The sequence below is a fragment of the Capra hircus genome, chromosome 26, assembly GCF_001704415.2.
Source record: "Capra hircus breed San Clemente chromosome 26, ASM170441v1, whole genome shotgun sequence".
Classification (NCBI taxonomy): domain Eukaryota; kingdom Metazoa; phylum Chordata; class Mammalia; order Artiodactyla; family Bovidae; genus Capra; species Capra hircus.
The window spans coordinates 35,383,736-35,402,496 of record NC_030833.1 but is presented as its reverse complement, the minus strand read 5'-3'; the positions used below and the strand labels follow the sequence as shown (position 1 = coordinate 35,402,496).

The 18,761-nt window shown below is 42.9% G+C and overlaps 2 protein-coding genes across 2 annotated transcripts; both read left to right on the top strand.

Moving 5' to 3' along the window:
- On the top strand, positions 1,390–4,375 carry LOC108634008 (cytochrome P450 2C14-like). The gene is made up of 3 exons (XM_018041124.1): positions 1,390–1,467; positions 3,565–3,727; positions 4,218–4,375. The coding sequence occupies exons 1-3, from the start codon at positions 1,390–1,392 to the stop codon at positions 4,373–4,375; spliced, it is 399 nt and encodes a 132-aa protein (XP_017896613.1).
- On the top strand, positions 4,406–14,059 carry LOC102186740 (cytochrome P450 2C18-like). The gene is made up of 3 exons (XM_018041340.1): positions 4,406–4,593; positions 13,585–13,747; positions 13,878–14,059. Exons 1-3 carry the CDS (start codon positions 4,465–4,467, stop codon positions 13,904–13,906), a joined length of 321 nt encoding a protein of 106 aa, XP_017896829.1. The 5' UTR covers positions 4,406–4,464; the 3' UTR covers positions 13,907–14,059.

The window sequence follows — 18,761 nt, the reverse complement described above, 5'->3', positions numbered from 1 at the left end:
GATCTTCGTTTTCTGAATGTTGAGCTTTAAGCCAACTTTTTCACTCTCCTCCTCCACTTTCATCAAGAGGCTTTTTAGTTCCTCTTCACTTTCTTCCATAAGGATGGTGTCATCTGCATATCTGAGGTTATTGATATTTCTCCCAGCAATCTTGATTCCAGCTTGTGCTTCTTCCAGCCCAGCATTTCTCATGATGTACTCTGCATAGAAGTTAAATAAGCAGGGTGACAATATACAATCTTGAGGTACTCCTTTTCCCATTTGGAACCAGTCTGTTGTTCCGTGTCCAGTTCTAACTGTTTCTTCCTGACCTGCTAATCATCAGAAAAATGCAAATCAGAATGACAATGAGAAATCACCTCACACCTGTCAAAATGGCTATCATCAAAAAGACTACAAAGAACAAGTGTTGGAGAGGGGAAGAGAAAAGAGAACTCTTGTACACTATTGGTGGGAACACAAAGTGGTGCAGGCACTATGGAAAACAGTAAGGAGTGTGCTTAAAAACCAATAATAGAACTACCATACGATCCAGCAATTCCACCCCTGGGTATATAGCCAAGGAAAATGAAAACAGTAATTCAAAGAGATACATGCAGCCCAGTGTTCATAGAAGCGCTGCTTATAAGTCAAGTCATAGAAGCAACCCAGGATCCATTAACAGACAGAAAAAGAAGATGTAGTATAAACATACAATGGACTATTACTCAGGCATAGAAAGAATGAAATTCTGCCAATTGCAGGATGGTAAATGTTCCTAAAGAATAGTATGCTTACTGAAATAAGTTAGAGAAAGAAAAATACTATATGATAGCACTTATATGTGAAATCAAAAAGAATTATACAAATTTAGATTTGAGATTTCAAGGTAAAAGTCATGTACTTTTACTTATATAGTTGGTTTATATGTCTTTGGTTGTTTAAAAGGTTTAAATTTTATTATTGTTAACTATGAATTCCCAGAATGGAGATCTGGTTGAAATCATGAAGTGTTTATTTGGGATTTGTTTGGACTGCTGCTCAGGACACACAGATCCAAAAAACGCTTAAACTGTATTCTTCCAGACTACAAAATGTGAAACTTTATAAAGGCAAAAATGGAAAATTGTTTCAAGAATTAGGATTGGATATTTTGTAATAATTGTTAAGGGAAAGTAACCTTTAAAAATTGTACAAAAACTTAAGAATTTTAAAGAGTAAGTATTTTGAGACTAGAAAAATAATCTTGGATTGCCTGGCACACCCAGTGGAATCACAAGAGTCCCTGAAGGAGGAGGTCAAGGGGATCAAAGAGCTTTGAAGATGCTGTGCTCCTGACCTTGACAAAGGAGGAGGTGGTCATGAGCCAAGGAATGCAGGTAGCCTCTAGAAACTGGAAAAGATAAGGAAATGGATTCTCCTGAGAGCCTCCAGGAGGAATGCAGCCCTGTCAACACCTTAATTTTCAGACTTGTGACCTCTAGAATTGTAATATAATAAATTAGTGTTATTTTGAGCCAGAAAAAAATATGAGGATTGGAGATGGCAAGATGTAAAGATTCTTGTTAAGCGAGGATTGGTTGTGTTTGAAATGATTGAATAGTTGTGAAGCAGGCAGTTTTGAAACTACAAACTTGCAGTTAACAGCTACTAGTCTATATAATTTTGAAAATGGCTAGTGGAGTACTTGAGTTTGACACAATTCAGAATTGAAATAGTCAGTGATGCAGGAACATGTCTGAAATTACATCCACAATGACTTCCCACAGTTACTCCATTTTGATTTCCTTAAATATGTCATCGTTTTGAAGGCAAAAGAAGAGGGCAGAAGAGGGTAAGATGTTTAGATAGCATTACCGACTTAATGGACATGAACTTGAGCAAACTCCTAGAGATAATGGAGGACAGGGAGTCCCGGTGTGCTATAGTCCATGGAGTTGAAAAGAGTCAGACATGACTTAGCGACTGAACAACCACAACTGTAATGTTGGGTTTCTGTGGTAGCTCAGTGGTAAAGAATCCACCTGCCAATGCAGGAGAGGCAGGTTCGATCCCTGGGTCAGGAAGATCGCTTGGAAGAGGAAATGGCAACCCACTTTAGTATTCTTGCCTGGAGAATCCCATGGACACAAGAGCCTGGCAGGCTACAGTCCATGGGGTTCCAAGAGTTGGACACGACTTAGTGACTAAACCACCACCACCAGTGGCTTGCAAACAGTAAGTAAATTGAGCTCAACTAAAAAATAATGAATATTTTTATGGGCAAACTGTTAACATAAGTCACATTACTTCTATAAACTTTGATATTTCTCTTGCTTTTTAACTGTCACTGTCATAAATAGAGAAGCAATGTGCTTTTTGAGTAGAGGAACACAGCTTTTTGTATGACAGAATCAAAATAATAAAGTGTCTAAAGCGTGAGTGTTGCTTCCCTTCTTTGTTTCACAGCAATTTGCTATGATATGGGGCTGAAGTAATTGGTAAATGAAATGGTTGGTGATAAAAAATTTCCTTGCAAAAGATGCGCACTATATAAGCTGTGTGTTTTGTTCAAACAGCCGTGAAAATAGAACTTTTCTGAAGAATCACATTGTGCTTGGCATTAAGGAAATAGCTCTGCATGCATCAGTGAAAGAAGTCATTAGTTAGAGTCCAGCTGGCAGCAGCAGCATTCACTGGGATTCTGGAGGAAGCTGCCATCTGCACCTTTGGATGGTTCAGGATGCAAAATGTTGCTCTTCTGTGGGATGCAGCATTCCTGGCACTGCCTCCATGATGCTTCCTTTCTTTCTGTGTTAGCGACACCAGTGGATCTCAAACTAGGCTGGGCATTAGAATTATTTGAACTTATTTTTTAAAATACAGAATTGTAGTATATTCAGTATTTTGTAATGGCCTATAATGAAACAGAATTTGAAAAAAATAATATATGTCATATATATATATAATTGAATCAATTTGCAGTACTCTTGAGACTAGTTGTTGTAGTTTTACAACACAGTATTATAAATCAACCATACTTCAAAATATAATCATAGTATTCATCATGCATGCATGCATGCTAGGTCAGTTCAGGCATGTCCAACTCTTTGCAACCCTGTGGACTAGGGAATCAGAATTCTCATGGAAAGAATTCTATATGTAACTCTGAAGCAGTCAGCCGGTTATTGGTTTAACGGTGGGCTTTGATGATTGATATATTGCTCAAGAATCAAAAGTTGAACAAGAAGAGTTTCAAATATGAATCCTCTGTCTAGTCACCTTTGGGATTGGAAATTAATTGCTATTCCTTGACCTCAGTTTCCTTATTTATAAGTGGGGCAAATAAATCTGCTGAAGGTGCTGATATGAGGATTAATTGTAATCTCTGTACCAGTTACTTGGGCCTTTGCCTGGCATTGCAGTTCATTCATTAGTGGAAACTGTAGCAATCACCATCATATTTATGTATTAAATTCAGGAACATTTTATGCTGTATGTAGCAGAATCAAAGCATAATTGTAGGATGATAATACATTTTGCATTGGGCACATTATAAAATCACATATAGACTTCTTTTGCTATTACAAGCATCTCCATTCCCAGCTCTCAAAAATCTGTGGCCCTGGGTTCACTGTGTATTTTAGCATGAAACCCATGGTGGTCTTGCATGGATACGAAGCCATGCAGGAAGCTCTGATTGATCTGGGAGAGGAGTTTTCTGGAAGATACAGTTCCCCAGTGAATGACAAAACTGGAAAAGGACATGGTAGGTGTGCATGTGCGCATGCTCTGCATTGGCAATAGGGGTGAAACTGAAAGTCGCTCGGTCGTGTCCAACTCTTTGTGACCCCATGGACTGCAGAGTTCATGGAATTCCTCAGGCCAGAATATTGGAGTGGGTAGCCTTTCCCTTCTCCAGGGGGTCTTCCCAACCCAGGGATCAAACCCAGGTCTTCTGCATTGCAGGTGGATACTTTACCAGCTGAGCCACAAGGGAAGCCCAAGAATACTGGAGTGGGTAACCTATCACTTCTCCAGTGGATCTTCCCAACCCAGGGATTGAACCCTGGTCTCCCGCATTGCAGGTGGATTATTTACCAACTGAGCTATCAGGGAAGCTCCAGGCAATAGGGGTTGGGAAGATGGAAAAGAGGAATTTGAGGAGCATTCCATCAGAGTTTGATCCACCAGAAAGGCTGCCCACTGTCAGGTCACTCCTGTTTCCCTGCTAGTTTCTGTTTCTTTTCCTGGTGTAGGAATCATTTTCAGCAATGGGAAGAATTGGAAAGAGACCCAGTACTTCTCCCTCATGATCCTGCAGAATTTTGGGGTGGGGAAGAGGAACATTGAGAACCGTGTTCAAGAGGAAGCGTGCTGCTTTGTGGAGGAGTTGAGAAAAACCAATGGTGGGTGATGCTGTATTCTGTAACTATGACCTTAACACACTGCTCTCTTCTCCAGTGACGCCCTTGGAAACATTTCAGGAGTGGCCACATCTTTCCTATGGATCGTGATTGCAGCCCTTCTTTGGAAGGGAGGGGTGTGAAGAAGAGGAAGCCAAGGGAGCTTTTGTGTAGCCATGCTGATTGTCGTATGTACACTCATGGTTGTGCACACAGTGTGGGTTTAAAGGTAATTTACCTATACTTTCTCCTGAACTTTGTTTTCACCATCAGAAATCACAAAGAATAGTTTTAAATCATTTTCTGAAAAACTCAGAGAACAATATTTTTCATTGCATAAATATGGGTTGTCTATTTCAGAGCCTTTCAATAGGGAATACTTGTTAACTTGACAGGGTGGGAATGACCTCCACATACTCTTATGGAGCATGAACAAATGTCATGTCATATATTTATATGTTCAGCCTCACAGAAATGGCTGAGAGTATGTGCAGGGCCCAAAGCTACACTTCTGACTGATAGAATTGTTCTAGCCACACTTGCTAGAAAATATCAGCATTTCTTATTGAAAGGTTGCTACTCCAAACTGTGTGTTAGAGGATTCATGACCTCCAGAGGAGAACTTTGACCTGGGGTCAGACAAGGCTTGACTACTTGGAGCTTTTGAATAGCAGAGTTTTAGAGATAGGGAAAGTATAATAGAGATAGGGAAAGTATAATAGAGACAGGGAAAGCTTCTGACATAGACATCAGAAGGGGACAGAAAGAGTACCCCCTTGCAAGTTTTTAGCAAGGTGTTTTATGCGGGAGGAGAAGGAGATGACAGAGGATGAGATGGTTGGATGGCATCACTGACTCAATGGACATGAGTTTTAGTAAACTGCAGGAGTTGGTGATGGACAGGGAGGCCTTGAGTGCTGCAATCCATGGGGTGACAAAGGGATGGACATGATTGAGCAACTGAACTGAGCTGAACTGACTTTATGCCTGTTAGAAAGCTATTAATCAGATAAGAGAGACACCTCAAGGCTGAGGGAGTTTCACCAAACCCCTCTTCCACAGTATGCATTTTTGACATAGGATGGCACGATGTGTGTCATCCCTCAGCCATAAAACAATTGACAGGAATACTAGCTTGTTGAGCCATTATCAGCCCAAGGTTTGAGAAAAGAAAAAAATTAGTCTTAGGCAGAACCATTTTGAAGAAAGGCAGATTCCAAAACATAGTTTCTCTAACATAGCTTAAGAAAATCACTTCCATAAGAAAAAAGCATCAGTTAGCTCAAGGCAGAACCAGGTGTGCCAACACAGAATTAGAAGAAGCCTCTTTTAATTTTGTGTCAGTCAGTCAGTCAGTTCAGTCGCTCAGTCGTGTCCGACTCTGCAACCCCATGAACCGCAGCACGCCAGGCCTCCCTGTCCAACTCCCGGAGTTTACTCAGACTCACGTCCATTGGGTTGGTGATGTCATCCAACCATCTCATCTTCCACTGTCCCCTTCTATTCCTGCCTTCAATCTTTCCCAGCATCAGGATCTTTTCAAATGACTCAGTTCTTCGCATCAGGCAGCCAAAGTATTGGGGTTTCAGCTTCAGCATCAGTCCTTTCAATGAACATTCAGGACTGATTTCCTTTAGGATGGACTGGTTGGATCTGCTTGCAGTCCAAGGGACTCTCAAGAGTCTTCTCCAACACCACAGTTCAAAAGCATCAATTCTTCGGGGCTCAGCTTTCTTTATAGTCCAACTCTCACATCTATACATGACTATTGGAAAAACCATAAATTTGACTAGGTGGACTTTTGTTGGCAAAGCAATGTCTCTGCTTTTTAATATGCTGTCTAGGTTGGTCATAAGTTTTCTTCCAAGGAAAAAGCATCTTTTAATTTCATGGCTGCAATCACCATCTGCAGTGATTTTGGAACCCCCCCCCCCACACACACACACACAAGTCTGTCACTGTTTCCACATCTATTTGCCATGAAGTGATGGGACCAGATACCATGATCTTAGTTTTCTGGATGTTGTGTAGAGAGGGGAAAAACGTTCACCATTTGTAGTTTATTTCTTCCTGCCGCTTGGGGTCCTCGGGTCTTCCTACCTGTTGTGAAAGTGAAAGTCACTCAGTCATGTCCAACTCTTGGCTATCCCATGGACTATGCAGTCCATGGCATTCTCCAGCCCAGAATACTGAAGTGGGTAGCCTTTCCCTTCTCCAGGGGATCTTCTCAACCTAGGGATTGAACCCAGGTCTCCCATATTGCAGGTGGATTCTTTACCAACTGAGCCACAAGGGAAGCCCAAGAATACTGGAGTGGGTAGCCTGTCCCTTCTCCAGAGGATCTTCCCAACCCAGGAATTGAACTGGGGTCTCCTGCATTGCAAGTGGATTCTCTACCAACTGAGCTATGAGGGAAGTTACCCTCTCATTTCCTGTTTTCAGTACTCACTGCATTGATTTATATGTTTTGAATAAATATTTGCTATGTCATAATCCTCCAAAAATACCATTATAAAATGTTTTATTTAACTAGATTTCAACATTACCAACACCTGCTTACCTGTCTTCTCTAAATCCAATTTGATTCTCTTTTCAACTTGCAAACATTGCCCCATCTTTACTGAATTTTGGTAACAAATATGTGGTAATTATTTACTTCCCACACCAGATGTAATAACCTGTAAAGTGTTTGTCACATTGAGTCTAATTTTAAGCTTATATTACGAATTCCACTATTTGAAAATTCTTTATTCTGTATTAAGTGAAACAAAAGACACCAGATCAGATTTTACCTGTGACTCACATATAGATAAAGAAATATCCATGGCTTTTCCAAGTTACCTCTGCCAGTCTAGCTAAAATAAATGTTGTTTTAAGACTTAGAGCCCTGGGATGTCTAAAGGAGCCTGGCATAGAAGCTACAAGCTACATGTTTCTTTAATCTATGTCCTACAATTTCTTCCCAACACCTTTCAAAAATTTATAGTAAAAAACACCTGAGATCTGCCATCTTAACAAGTTATTAAGTGAATACTACAGTACTGAATATTGCTAACTATAATCATACTGTTATACAGCTGGTCTCTAGAACTTTTCATCTTTTCATGCAACAAGAAAAGAAAAAGAAATAGTTATACAGATTTGGAAGGAAGAAATAAAGCTATTTTTGTTTGACAATAATGTGATTATGTAAGTAGAAAATCTCAAAGAATTAAAAAACATCTAAGAAGCAATTTTAGCATGGTTTCAGTATTTGGTAGAGAACAGGCAATAATCAATTGCTTTCCTATTATGCTAGACATGGACATGGACTTGGGCAAACTCTGGGAGATGGTGAGGGACAGGGAGCCCTGGTGTGCTGCAGTCCATGGGGTCACAAAGAGTTGGACACGACTGAGCAACTGAACAACAACAGCAATCACATTTCAGGTGTACAAAAATGGGAGTCAGGGGGCCATTGAGAATCTGGCCAAAGAACTGTCTCTGCACCATTTAGAACTTGAAGTTTCTTTTACCTGTATCAGACCCAGGGAGAGGATCAGCCCTATTCAGAGACCCAGGGAGAGGATCAGCCTTATTCAGAGCAACACCTGCCAGTTGCACTCAGTCTCAAGGTTTCCACTTTCAACTCTGCAACCATTTTGGACCCCAGTTGATCCATGCTTAATGGGAACCCTTACTTGCCAGGTCCAATTATACTTCTTAACAGACAACTTATGAAATTTTATAGGTTTTGCCCTCATAAGCCTCCCTCATTTTGTAGTCTGATGGAAGCACCATTCAACTGCTTCTTGAATCTATGTATCTCAGGCTGCAGTTCTAAGAAACCCCTCAGAAACATGTTTAATTTCAATCAGGTCTTTTCTCAAATTTTGATTAACACTGTGCATACTTCATTCCATTATATCTGACAGAAGCAGAAGATATTAAGAAGAGGTGGCAAGAATACATGGAAGAACTGTACAAAAAAGATCTTCACGACCCAGATAATCATGATGGTGTGATCACTAATCTAGAGCCAGACATCTTGGAATGTGAAGTCAAGTGGGCCTTAGAAAGCATCACTACGAACAAAGCTAGTGGAGGTGATGGAATTCCAGTTGAGCTATTTCAAATCCTGAAAGATGATGCTGTGAAAGTGCTGCACTCAATATGCCAGCAAGTTTGGAAAACTCAGCAGTGGCAACAGGACTGGAAAAGGTCAGTTTTCATTCCAATTCCAAAGAAAGGCAATGACAAAGAATGCTCAAACTACCACACAATTGCACTCATCTCACACGCTAGTAAAGTCATGCTCAAAATTCTCCAAGCCAGGCTTCAGCAATACATGAACCGTGAACTCCCTGATGTTCAAGCTGGTTTTAGAAAAGGTGGAGGAACCAGAGATCAAATTGCCAACATCCACTGGATCATGTAAAAAGCAAGAGAGTTCCAGAAAAACATCTATTTCTGCTTTATTGACTATGCCAAAGCCTTTGACTGTGTGGATCACAATCAACTGTGGAATATTCTGAAAGAGATGGAAATACCAGGCCGCCTAACCTGCCTCTTGAGAAATCTGTATGCATGTCAGGAAGCAACAGTTAGAACTGGACATAGAATAACAGACTGGTTCCAAATAGGAAAAAGAGTACGTCAAGGCTGTATATTGTCACCCTGCTTATTTAACTTCTATGCAGAGTACATCATGAGAAACGCTGGACTGGAAGAAGCACAAGCTGTAATCAAGATTGCCGGGAGAAATATTAATAACCTCAGATATGCAGATGACACCACCCTTATGGCAGAAAGTGAAGAGGAGCTAAAAAGCCTCTTGATGAAAGTGAAAGAGGAGAGTGAAAAAGTTGGCTTAAAGCTCAGCATTCAGAAAATGAAGATCATGGCATCCAGTCCCATCACTTCATGGGAAATAGATGGGGAAACAGTGGAAACAGTGTCAGACTTTATTTTTTGGGGGCTCCAAAATCACTACAGATGGTGACTGCAGCCATGAAATTAAAAGACGCTTACTCCTTGGAAGAAAAGTTATGACCAACCTAGATAGTATATTCAAAAGCAGAGACATTACTTTGCTGACTAAGGTCCGCCTAGTCAAGGCTTTGGTTTTTCTTGTGGTCACGTATGGATGTGAGAGTTGGACTGTGAAGAAGGCTGAAGAATTGATGCTTTTGAACTGTGGTGTTGGAGAAGACTCTTGAGGGTCCCTTGGACTGCAAGGAGATCCAACCAGTCCATTCTGAATATCAACCCTGGGATTTCTTTGGAAGGAATGATGCTAAAGCTGAAGCTCCAGTACTTTGGCCACCTCATTAGAAGAGTTGACTCATTGGAAAAAACTCTGATGCTGGGAGGGATTGTGGGCAGGAGGAGAAGGGGATGACCCAGGATGAGATGGCTGGATGGCATCATGGACTCGATGGACGTGAGTCTGAGGGAACTCCGGGAGATGGTGAAGGACAGGGAGGCCTGGCGTGCTGCGATTCATGCAGTCGCAAAGAGTTGGACACGACTGAGCGACTGAACTGAACTGAGCTGAAAGACAGACTTCAAAAGGCAACAGAAAGGTTGTGTCTCATGGCAACTGGGAGGTTTAAGCCATAATTTCTCAAGCCTTTCACCTAAATTCTTGAGATTGGCTCTTCCCTCAGTTACTTGAGCAAGTTTTACCAGTTTGGTGATGGAGAGGGGGAGAATCCCTAATTTTGGTTTATTTCCTTGAGAATCTGTGACCTTTTTTTCCTTTGAGTCCAGGGATATCTATTTATTGTGAAGCCTTTTACTTTGTGAACCATCAGTTGGGTGCATATTCAGAGTAATATTTTAGGGGTTTCGTTTTGTTTTTCTGAAATTATTCTTGAGGCACTGTGGTATATATGAGAGAGCATCACAGTGGGCATCAGAAGATCTCAGTTTGAATCCTAGTCTTATTAATTATGAGCTATATGACATTGGACATTTCTGTTCACCCAGAATCTTCCTTTCTCTCATTTGAAAGATACAAAATTACAATCTCTATCTTCCAATGTTTATTTTGGTTGGCTAGACATGGGATTTCAAGGTAAAAGTCATATACATTTAATTATATACCTATATCTTTGGTCATTCAAGATGTTTGAATTAGGTTAGTGTTAACCAAGAATTCCAAGAATGTAGATCTGGTTGAAATCAAGAGGTGTTTGTTTGGGGTTTGTTAGGACTGTTGCCAGGAGACAGAGATCCAAGAAGCACTTAAATTGTGTTGCTTCAGACTACAAAATGGGGAAATTTATAAAGGCAAAAAACCACAGGGATAGATAAATGTTTTGCTAAGAATTAGAACTGTAGATGACAAGATGTAAGAATGCTTGTAAGCAAGAATTGGATGGGTTCAAAACAGTTATATTGTTGTGAAGGGGGTGGAAAACTGAAAATACAAAATTGCAGCAAGCACCTGCTAGCAGATATTGTTTTGAAATGGTTGATGGAGTCCTTGGTTTGCCACAGTTGGGAATTCAAGTTCTCAGTAATGCAAGAACATGTCTGAACACACCCGTGATGACTGTGCAGCTTCATTTTGGAGGCCTTGTTATAGCCACGTGTTCCGGGAAACAAACTCACTCAGAAGGACAATGCAGATAGTGGAGTGCAATTTATTACACTGGTGGGCCCAAGGCAGAGTCTCCTCTTAGCCAAGGACCCTGACCAGCATTTGTGAAAATCTTTTATACCCCATGTGTATGCACCTGAACCCACCACCCCAATTTCCTTGAAATTTACATAAAACAAAGGAAGGGTAAATACAATCACAGTAACCCCATCATTCATGTGTTAGGTGTTCAAACAGTTAATAATCAATAAGCCTGCGGTTACATCCTGATAGACAGGGGAAGAATTTATGACCTGTTCAGAGGCAGGGGTGATTAGAGTATGTTTTCTCTTAGGTGATGAGTAACCTGGATGTGATCTTCAAAATTCCCCTGTCCAGAGGGGGCCTTATCCTTCTATTGGAGTTTCCATAGGCACTAAGCACAGAGTTCAGAGTCCATTGGAGAGGTGGCCGAGCATTATCAGCATGAACAGGCCTAAGATGGGGTCCAGCTCTGTCTGTTTCCTCCTTGAGCCTGAACCATAGTTACTGTATTTTGATTTTTAAATGATCTTAAATATATCACCATTAAGTATTTTATACATAGGAAAAAGAAATATGAGTATAGTACATTGAAATATTTTAAAATCTTTCATTTTCAAGGACAGAGTATCCTAGTGTTGGATATAGTATTACAAGATAAGCATTCAAAAGCCAAAAAGGCATATTGGTTGTCCTCAGAGTCAAATATTCCCAACTGGTCACTGATTTGAATTCAGAGTTATGAGCCCTTTTTGGCATAAAATTATTTCTTCCCATAGTTCTCAATCCCAGCTGCACAGTGGGGCTTCTCCCACCCACTAGACCCAATCCCAGCACAGGTAAACCAGCCTAACTGCAATTTCCAGAGTGATCATTGGACAGAGAGAAAACAAAGCTAAAGCACAGTTTATTTCTATCATTGGAGCAGTCTGCTCAGAATAGAGAGCAAAGTGAATATAAGTGCATGGTCTGTTTATATCAGAGAGGCACAAGTTGAATTAGCAGGGACTGTCATAAAAGCTTTAGGTTTCAGGCTCACAGTCATCTGAGTGAGAAGAGAAGGCGCCAATGGATCTGGCTGTGGTCCTGGTGCTCTGCCTCTCCTGCCTGCTTCTCCTCTCACTCTGGAAACAGAGCTCTGGGAAAGGGAAGCTCCTGCCGGGCCCCACTCCTCTCCTGATTCTTGGAAACATCCTACAATTAGATGTTAAAAACATCAGCAAATCCTTAAACAGTGTAAGTAGGTTTTCTGCTTCTCCAGTGTCTTGCACACAGTAAATTAAGCCTGATTATAAAACTAATGGGGCCTCCCTGGTGGCTCAGTGAGAGTCACCCTCTCCTCCCTGGTGCCTGCCAAGTAGGAGATCCAGGTTTGATCCTGGGTTGGGAAGATCCCCTGGAGAAAGAAACAACAACCCATTCCAATATTCTTGCTGGGAAATCCTACATTTCACTAGAGGCACACTGTCAAAATAGGTCAGTGTGAAGCAAATTACTTCCTGTGAATTTGACACTTTTCTTGCCTTTCAGCTATGTCATTATTGTAAGTAGAGGAAAACAATAATATGTTTTGTGTGTGTTTAGCTCTTTGTATGGTAGAATCAAAGTAATAAAGTATTAAAAGTTGAGAATATTGCTCCCTTCTTTGTTACACAGGCATTTGCTGTGATTTGGGGCTTATTAATAGTTGAGAATGTTGCTTCCCTTCTTTGTTACACAGACATTTGCTGCTATTTGGGGCTGAAGATAAAAAGTGAAATGTTTTGTGATTTGAGATTTTCTTCCAGAAGTCATATTCTATATAAGCCAGGTGTTTTGTTCAGATGATCAGGAAAACAGAACTTTTCTGAAAAAGGCCATTGTGCCTGATATAAGGAGTTGACTTGGGATCAGGACGAGCATGAGTGATTGAAGGAAAGAAGTCATCAGTCAGGATTTTGCAGCCAGATGCCATCTATACCCTGTGAATGCTGCAAGATGAAAGCTGTTGTTCTTCCATGAGATGCTATATGGCCAGGCACTGCCTCTATGATGTTGTCTGTCTGTATTAGTAATACCAGTGGATCTCAAACTGGGCTGGAAATTACCTGAATTTATATTTTAAAATTACAGATTTCTAGTATTCATCACAGGGCTACAGAATCAGAATTCTAATGACTGCTGTCATTAGCTGATTCTGAAGCAGTCAGTTGGGTTTTGGTCCAAAGGTGGGCCTTAATTATTGCTATGTTTCTCATCAAGGATCAGAATGTGAATAAGAAGAGTTTCAGATTTGAATCCTGTGTATATAGTAGCCCTGGGACACTGGACATGAAATAAAATTCCCTGACCTCAGTTTCCTTGTTTATAAGTGGGGCAAATAAACCTGTTGAAAGTGCTGATATGAGGATTAATCATAATCTGTGTACCAGTTACTTGAGCTGTGGCCCAGCATCTCCATCCATCAGTGGGAAGTGTAACAATCTCTATCATACGTATGTATTAAATTCAGAAATATTTTAGGCTATATGGCAGAATAAAAACATAATAGTCAGATAATAATACATTCTACATCGGGCACAATGTGTTATCAAATATTGAGTTCTTCGCTATTACATGCATTTCCATTCCCAGCTCTCAGAGGTCTACAGCCCTGTGTTCACTGTGTACTTTGGCATGAAGCCCATGGTGGTCTTACATGGATATGAAGCAGTGAAAGAAGCTCTGATTGATGTGGGAGAGGAATTTTCTGGAAGAGGCAGTTTCCGAGTGCTTGAAAGAACTACTAAGATTGATGGTAGGTGTGTATTTGCACATGGTCAGCATTGGTAATGGGTAGGGGAGGTCCATCTGTGAGCCTCCCAAGTGTCGGCTCACTCCTCCTTCCCTAGAACTTCCCTCCTAGTGTCTGCTTTCCCTCCTGGTAGGAATCATTTTCAGCATTGGAAGGAGATAGAAGGAGACCCAGCGCCTCACCCTCACAACCCTGCAGAATTTCGGGATGGGGAAGAGGAGCACTGAGGACCATGTTCAAGAGGAAGCCCACTGCCTGGTGGAGGAGTTGAGAAGACCCAACGGTGGTGTTATGCTCCGAGCCCGTATCTCCGAACCGACCGAGAGAGCAAGTCCACCACAGTATTGCAAACGCAAGAAGGGAGTTTGTTTATTCCTAGCGCACTAGGGCCCAAGTCTCATCCCACACAAGGGAATCTGACAAGAGCCACGAACAAAGGAGTATGGCGGCTTATATACAGGCAGTTCTTTGTCTCAGTTACAGGAGTAGCTGGCGTTACATGATTGGCCAGGCAGGATGAGCGCATATCCTGTCTCTTTCTGGCAAACATGACTCAGGTCCTAGAGACCGTCGTTTGGTCCCTAACATTCCCCCCTGTCCTTAGATCATATAGAGGAATCTTCCTCTCGGTCCTGAGACACAGTTTGATATTGTTGTCGAAGCACAAACAGCTGTACGGTATTTATGCGTTCCTTTACAAAGGCTACAGGTCTATTGATAATGCATGGGCCAAAGGTAAGCATTAGTAAAAGTACTAGCAGGGGTCCTAGCAAGGTGGAGATTAAGGTAGTCAGCCAAGGGGATTGTTGAAACCAAGATTCAAATCATCCCTGTTGAGCCTCACGTTCTCGTTTACGTTGGGCTAGTCCTTCTCTCACTTTGGCCATAGATTCTCTAACTATTCCTGTATGATCCGCATAGAAACAGCACTCTTCTCCTAGGGCAGCACAGAGTCCCCCTTGTTGCAGAAAGAGCAGATCTAATCCCCTTAAGGTCAAAGTACAAGCCTGGCCACCATGTGTTTGGTGGATGTATTGCAGTAGTGGAATTTAGCACCTCTCGTGTTAGTCCATTTTGCAGCTTCCAGGTGATTTTGATGGGTTAATGCGGGTTCACGCTGGCAACTCTGGAGCAGAGTAACTGGATCATCCACAAGAGGGCCCAGCCGAGTTGTCCTGGTCCTGTTGGCGCCTTCGAAGCTTTAGCCTCAAGGGGTTGGACGGGTGCAGAGATGCTTCCCATTCTTTCTTAGCGTCTTCTTGCTCTGCTGAAGCAGCTGGGCATACGTGGTTGCAATGCAACCAAGGCCCGATACCGTCAACCTTTAGGGCAGTTGGGGTGGTAAGAAGAACAACATAAGGACCCTTCCATTTGGGTTCTAGTGCCTTGGTTTGGTGCCTTTTGACCCATACCCAGTCTCCTGGGCCAATGTCATGTGAGGGAATAGTTCCCTTATTTTGACCCACATGTATTTCCCGGAGCAGTTTCCAGACACGAGAGTGCACCTTGCTTAAGGCCATCAAGGCCTTTTGGAGTTGCCCCAACGTGGGAGGCGGTAGTTTCTTCCCTTCAAATATTGGACATACAGGGGGAGGTCTCCCATACAGAATCTCAAATGGGGTCAGATTAAGTTGATAAGGAGTATTACGCGCACAGAAGAGGGCGAAGGGAAGGAGGGTCACCCAGTCCCCGCCAGTCTCTATAGCCAATTTAGTTAAAGTTTCTTTTAGAGTCTGATTCATTCTTTCTACTTGCCCTGAGCTCTGTGGACTGTATTCACAATGTAACTTCCATTTAGTCCCCAGGGCTAGGGCAAGGCTCTGAACTATTTGACTCACAAAGGCAGGTCCATTATCAGAGCCGATGGTCACTGGCAGGCCAAACCTGGGAACTATTTTTTCTAAAATCTTTTTTGCCACTATCATCGTGGTTTCTCCCTTTGTAGGAAAAGCTTCTACCCACCCTGAGAAGGTATCCACCAACACTAACAAGCACCGGTAACCATACTTGCCTGGCCTTACCTCGGTGAAATCTATTTCCCAGCGTTGCCCTGGTCCTTCTCCCCGATACCTCAGTCCTGCATGTTGTCCTTTTCCTGGCCTCATCTGTTGACACGCCTTACAAGCATGCACTGTGTTCTTTACAGTTGTCTGGTGCCGGGGAAATCGCAGGCGCGCAGTTTGAAAGAGCATCAGAGTCTTCTTTTCTCCCAGATGAGTAGACAAGTGCAAATGCTCACATAGTTGCCGTCCCAACTGAGCAGGGAGTATCAAGTAGCCATCTGAGTCTCGGTACCATCCATCTTTATCTTTTTGAAGGTTGGTGTGTTTTTGGATCCAAGCAAAGTCTGTGGATGAATACTCAGGGGTTGGGGGCAAAGTTTCCATACCTGGAGGTGGAAGTCCGATCGCCAACACAGGGGTGATGAAATCTTCATCAGCTACTTTTCGAGCTGCCAAGTCTGCGGCACGATTCCCTCGTGCCATGGGGCTTGTCACCCTTCTGATGTCCAGGTACGTGTACTATTGACACAGCCCAAGGCATCTGTACCGCCTCTAAAAGTCTACGGATTTCAGGCAAGTTTTTAATTTCTTTTCCTTCAGCTGTCAAAAACCCCCGTTCCCGATATATTGGGCCTGGATGTGTACCGTGCCAAAAGCATAGCGACTGTCAGTGAAAATAGTTATTTTTCTTTTGGCTCTCTCTAATGCTTGAATCAGGGCAATTAACTCTGCCTTTTGTGCTGAGGTATCTGGGGGAAGGGCCTCTGCCCATATCGTCCAGAGTCATCTACTACTGCAGCTCCCGCCCGTCTCTGTCCATCTTTTATATAACTGCTGCCATCTGTGAACCATCTTAGCTCACTGTTATCCAGTGGAGTAACGGTTAAGTCCTTTCGCATTGCTGTTACCCCGGCCAGTATCTCATCACAATCATGGAGGGGGCTATTTCCCCCGGATTGGGCAAAAGAGTGGCCAGATTTAGAGTGCAGGGCGTTTGGAAATGAATCCGTGGGGTGTCAAGTAGCAAGGCCTGGTAGTGCGTCAAGTGGGCATTAGAAATCCATTTACCTGGGGGTTGCTTTAAAACTCTCTCTATGGCATGAGGAGTGTAGACCAAGAGTCTCTGTCCATAAGTCAGTTTATCAGCATCGTGGACTAAGAGCGCGGTGGCCGCAATGATACGGAGGCAAAGTGGCCATCCGGCTGCCACTGAGTCCAGTCTCTTGGAAAGGTAAGCTACAGGTCGCTTCCATGTTCCCCATCTCTGTGTTAGTACCCCTTTTCTTATCCCCCGCTTTTCATCTACAAATAATTGGAAAGGCTTAGATGGATCAGGGAGGGCAAGGGCAGGAGCCTCTAGCAAGGCTCGCCTGAGCTCTTGGAAGGCCTCTTTCATTGGCTTAGTCCATTTCCAGTCCTTGTTTTCTTTTGTCCCCTCATATAGGGGCCTGGCCTTTTCTGCAAACCCCAAGATCCATAACCGGCAATATCCCACCGTTCCCAGAAATTCTCTCACTTGTCTAGGGTTAGCCGGCTCAGGGATCTGGAGGATGGTTTCTTTCATAGCCTGTGTTAGCCACCTCTGGCCCTGTTTTATCTTATAACCGAGGTATGTAACCTCTTGCTTGGCAATCTGGGCCTTTTTGGCACTAGCCCAGTAACCTAAAGTCCCCAAGGTTTGGAGAAGGTCACCTGTTGCCTCTTGGCACTCTTTTTCTGTAGCCGCCGCCAGCATAAGGTCATCAACATATTGTAATAAAACAATGGTAGGGTGTTCAACCCGATACTCATGGAGGTCTTTGTCCAGGGCCTCATTAAATAACGTGGGCGAGTTTTTGAAACCCTGTGGTAAGCGAGTCCATGTCAGCTGCACAGGGGTCTGACCACCGTCTTCCTGCCATTCGAAGGCAAAGATCTCTTGGCTTGCGGGGGCAAGAGGCAAACTAAAAAAGGCATCTTTTAAATCTAAAACAGTGTACCAAATGTAGTTTGGAGGCAAGTTGCTTAGCAATGTATAAGGGTTAGGAACCATAGGATGAATATCATTCACCCGTTTGTTGACTTCTCGTAGATCTTGAACCGGTCTAAAATCAGTTCCCCCAGGCTTTTTCACAGGCAACAGGGGAGTGTTCCATGGGGACCGGCACCTTTTCAGGATCCCAGCATCTATGAGGCGTTGTGTATGAGGAGTAATTCCTTGTCGAGCCTCCTGACTCATGGGATACTGTCGTACCCTGACCGGGGAAGCACTGGCTTTCAGTTCCACAGTGATAGGGGGCCTCTGTTTGGCTAGTCCCATTCCTGCAGTTTCAGCCCAGGCCTGAGGGTATCTTTGAACCCATGGTTGTACTTCGGGGCTTATTGTCGCTGGGGCCTCTGGCAAGTAGAGTCTGTATTCATCTTTTAATGCCAGAGACAAGACCTGAAGAGGAGGCCTGGTCCCATCTAAAACCGACACTTGTCCGTGGTGGAAATGAATTTGGGCACTTACTTTAGACAGTAAATCCCTTCCCAACAAGGGCGCTGGACACTCAGGTATCACCAGAAAAGAATGGGTCACCTGGTGGGCCCCCAAGTTCACATGCTGTTTTGTAGTCCATCCATATCGTTTAGTCCCGGTTGCTCTCTGCACCCAGCTACTTTTCTTAGACATGGGTCCATCTTTTTGGTTTAAGACTGAGTATTGGGCTCCCGTGTCCACCATGAAGCCAACCGGTTTCCCCTCCACATTTATAGTTACCCAGGACTCAGGGAGGGGCTTCGAGCCCTGACCCCCCTAGTCGCTATCCTCACCCGCGTAGAGGATATGACTGTCTGGAGAGGGAGTCTCGTTTTGGGGGTTCTTGGGCTCCTCTTTTAGATTTTTCTTGGGGCATTTATCTTTCCAATGTCCAAACTCTTTACAAAACGCACATTGGTTTTTCTCAAGCTTACGCCTTGTCATTTTTTGTTCAGTTTTTGAGTCCAATTTTTTCCCTTTCTGGAACCTGTTTTGTTTTCAACCCCAGCAAAAA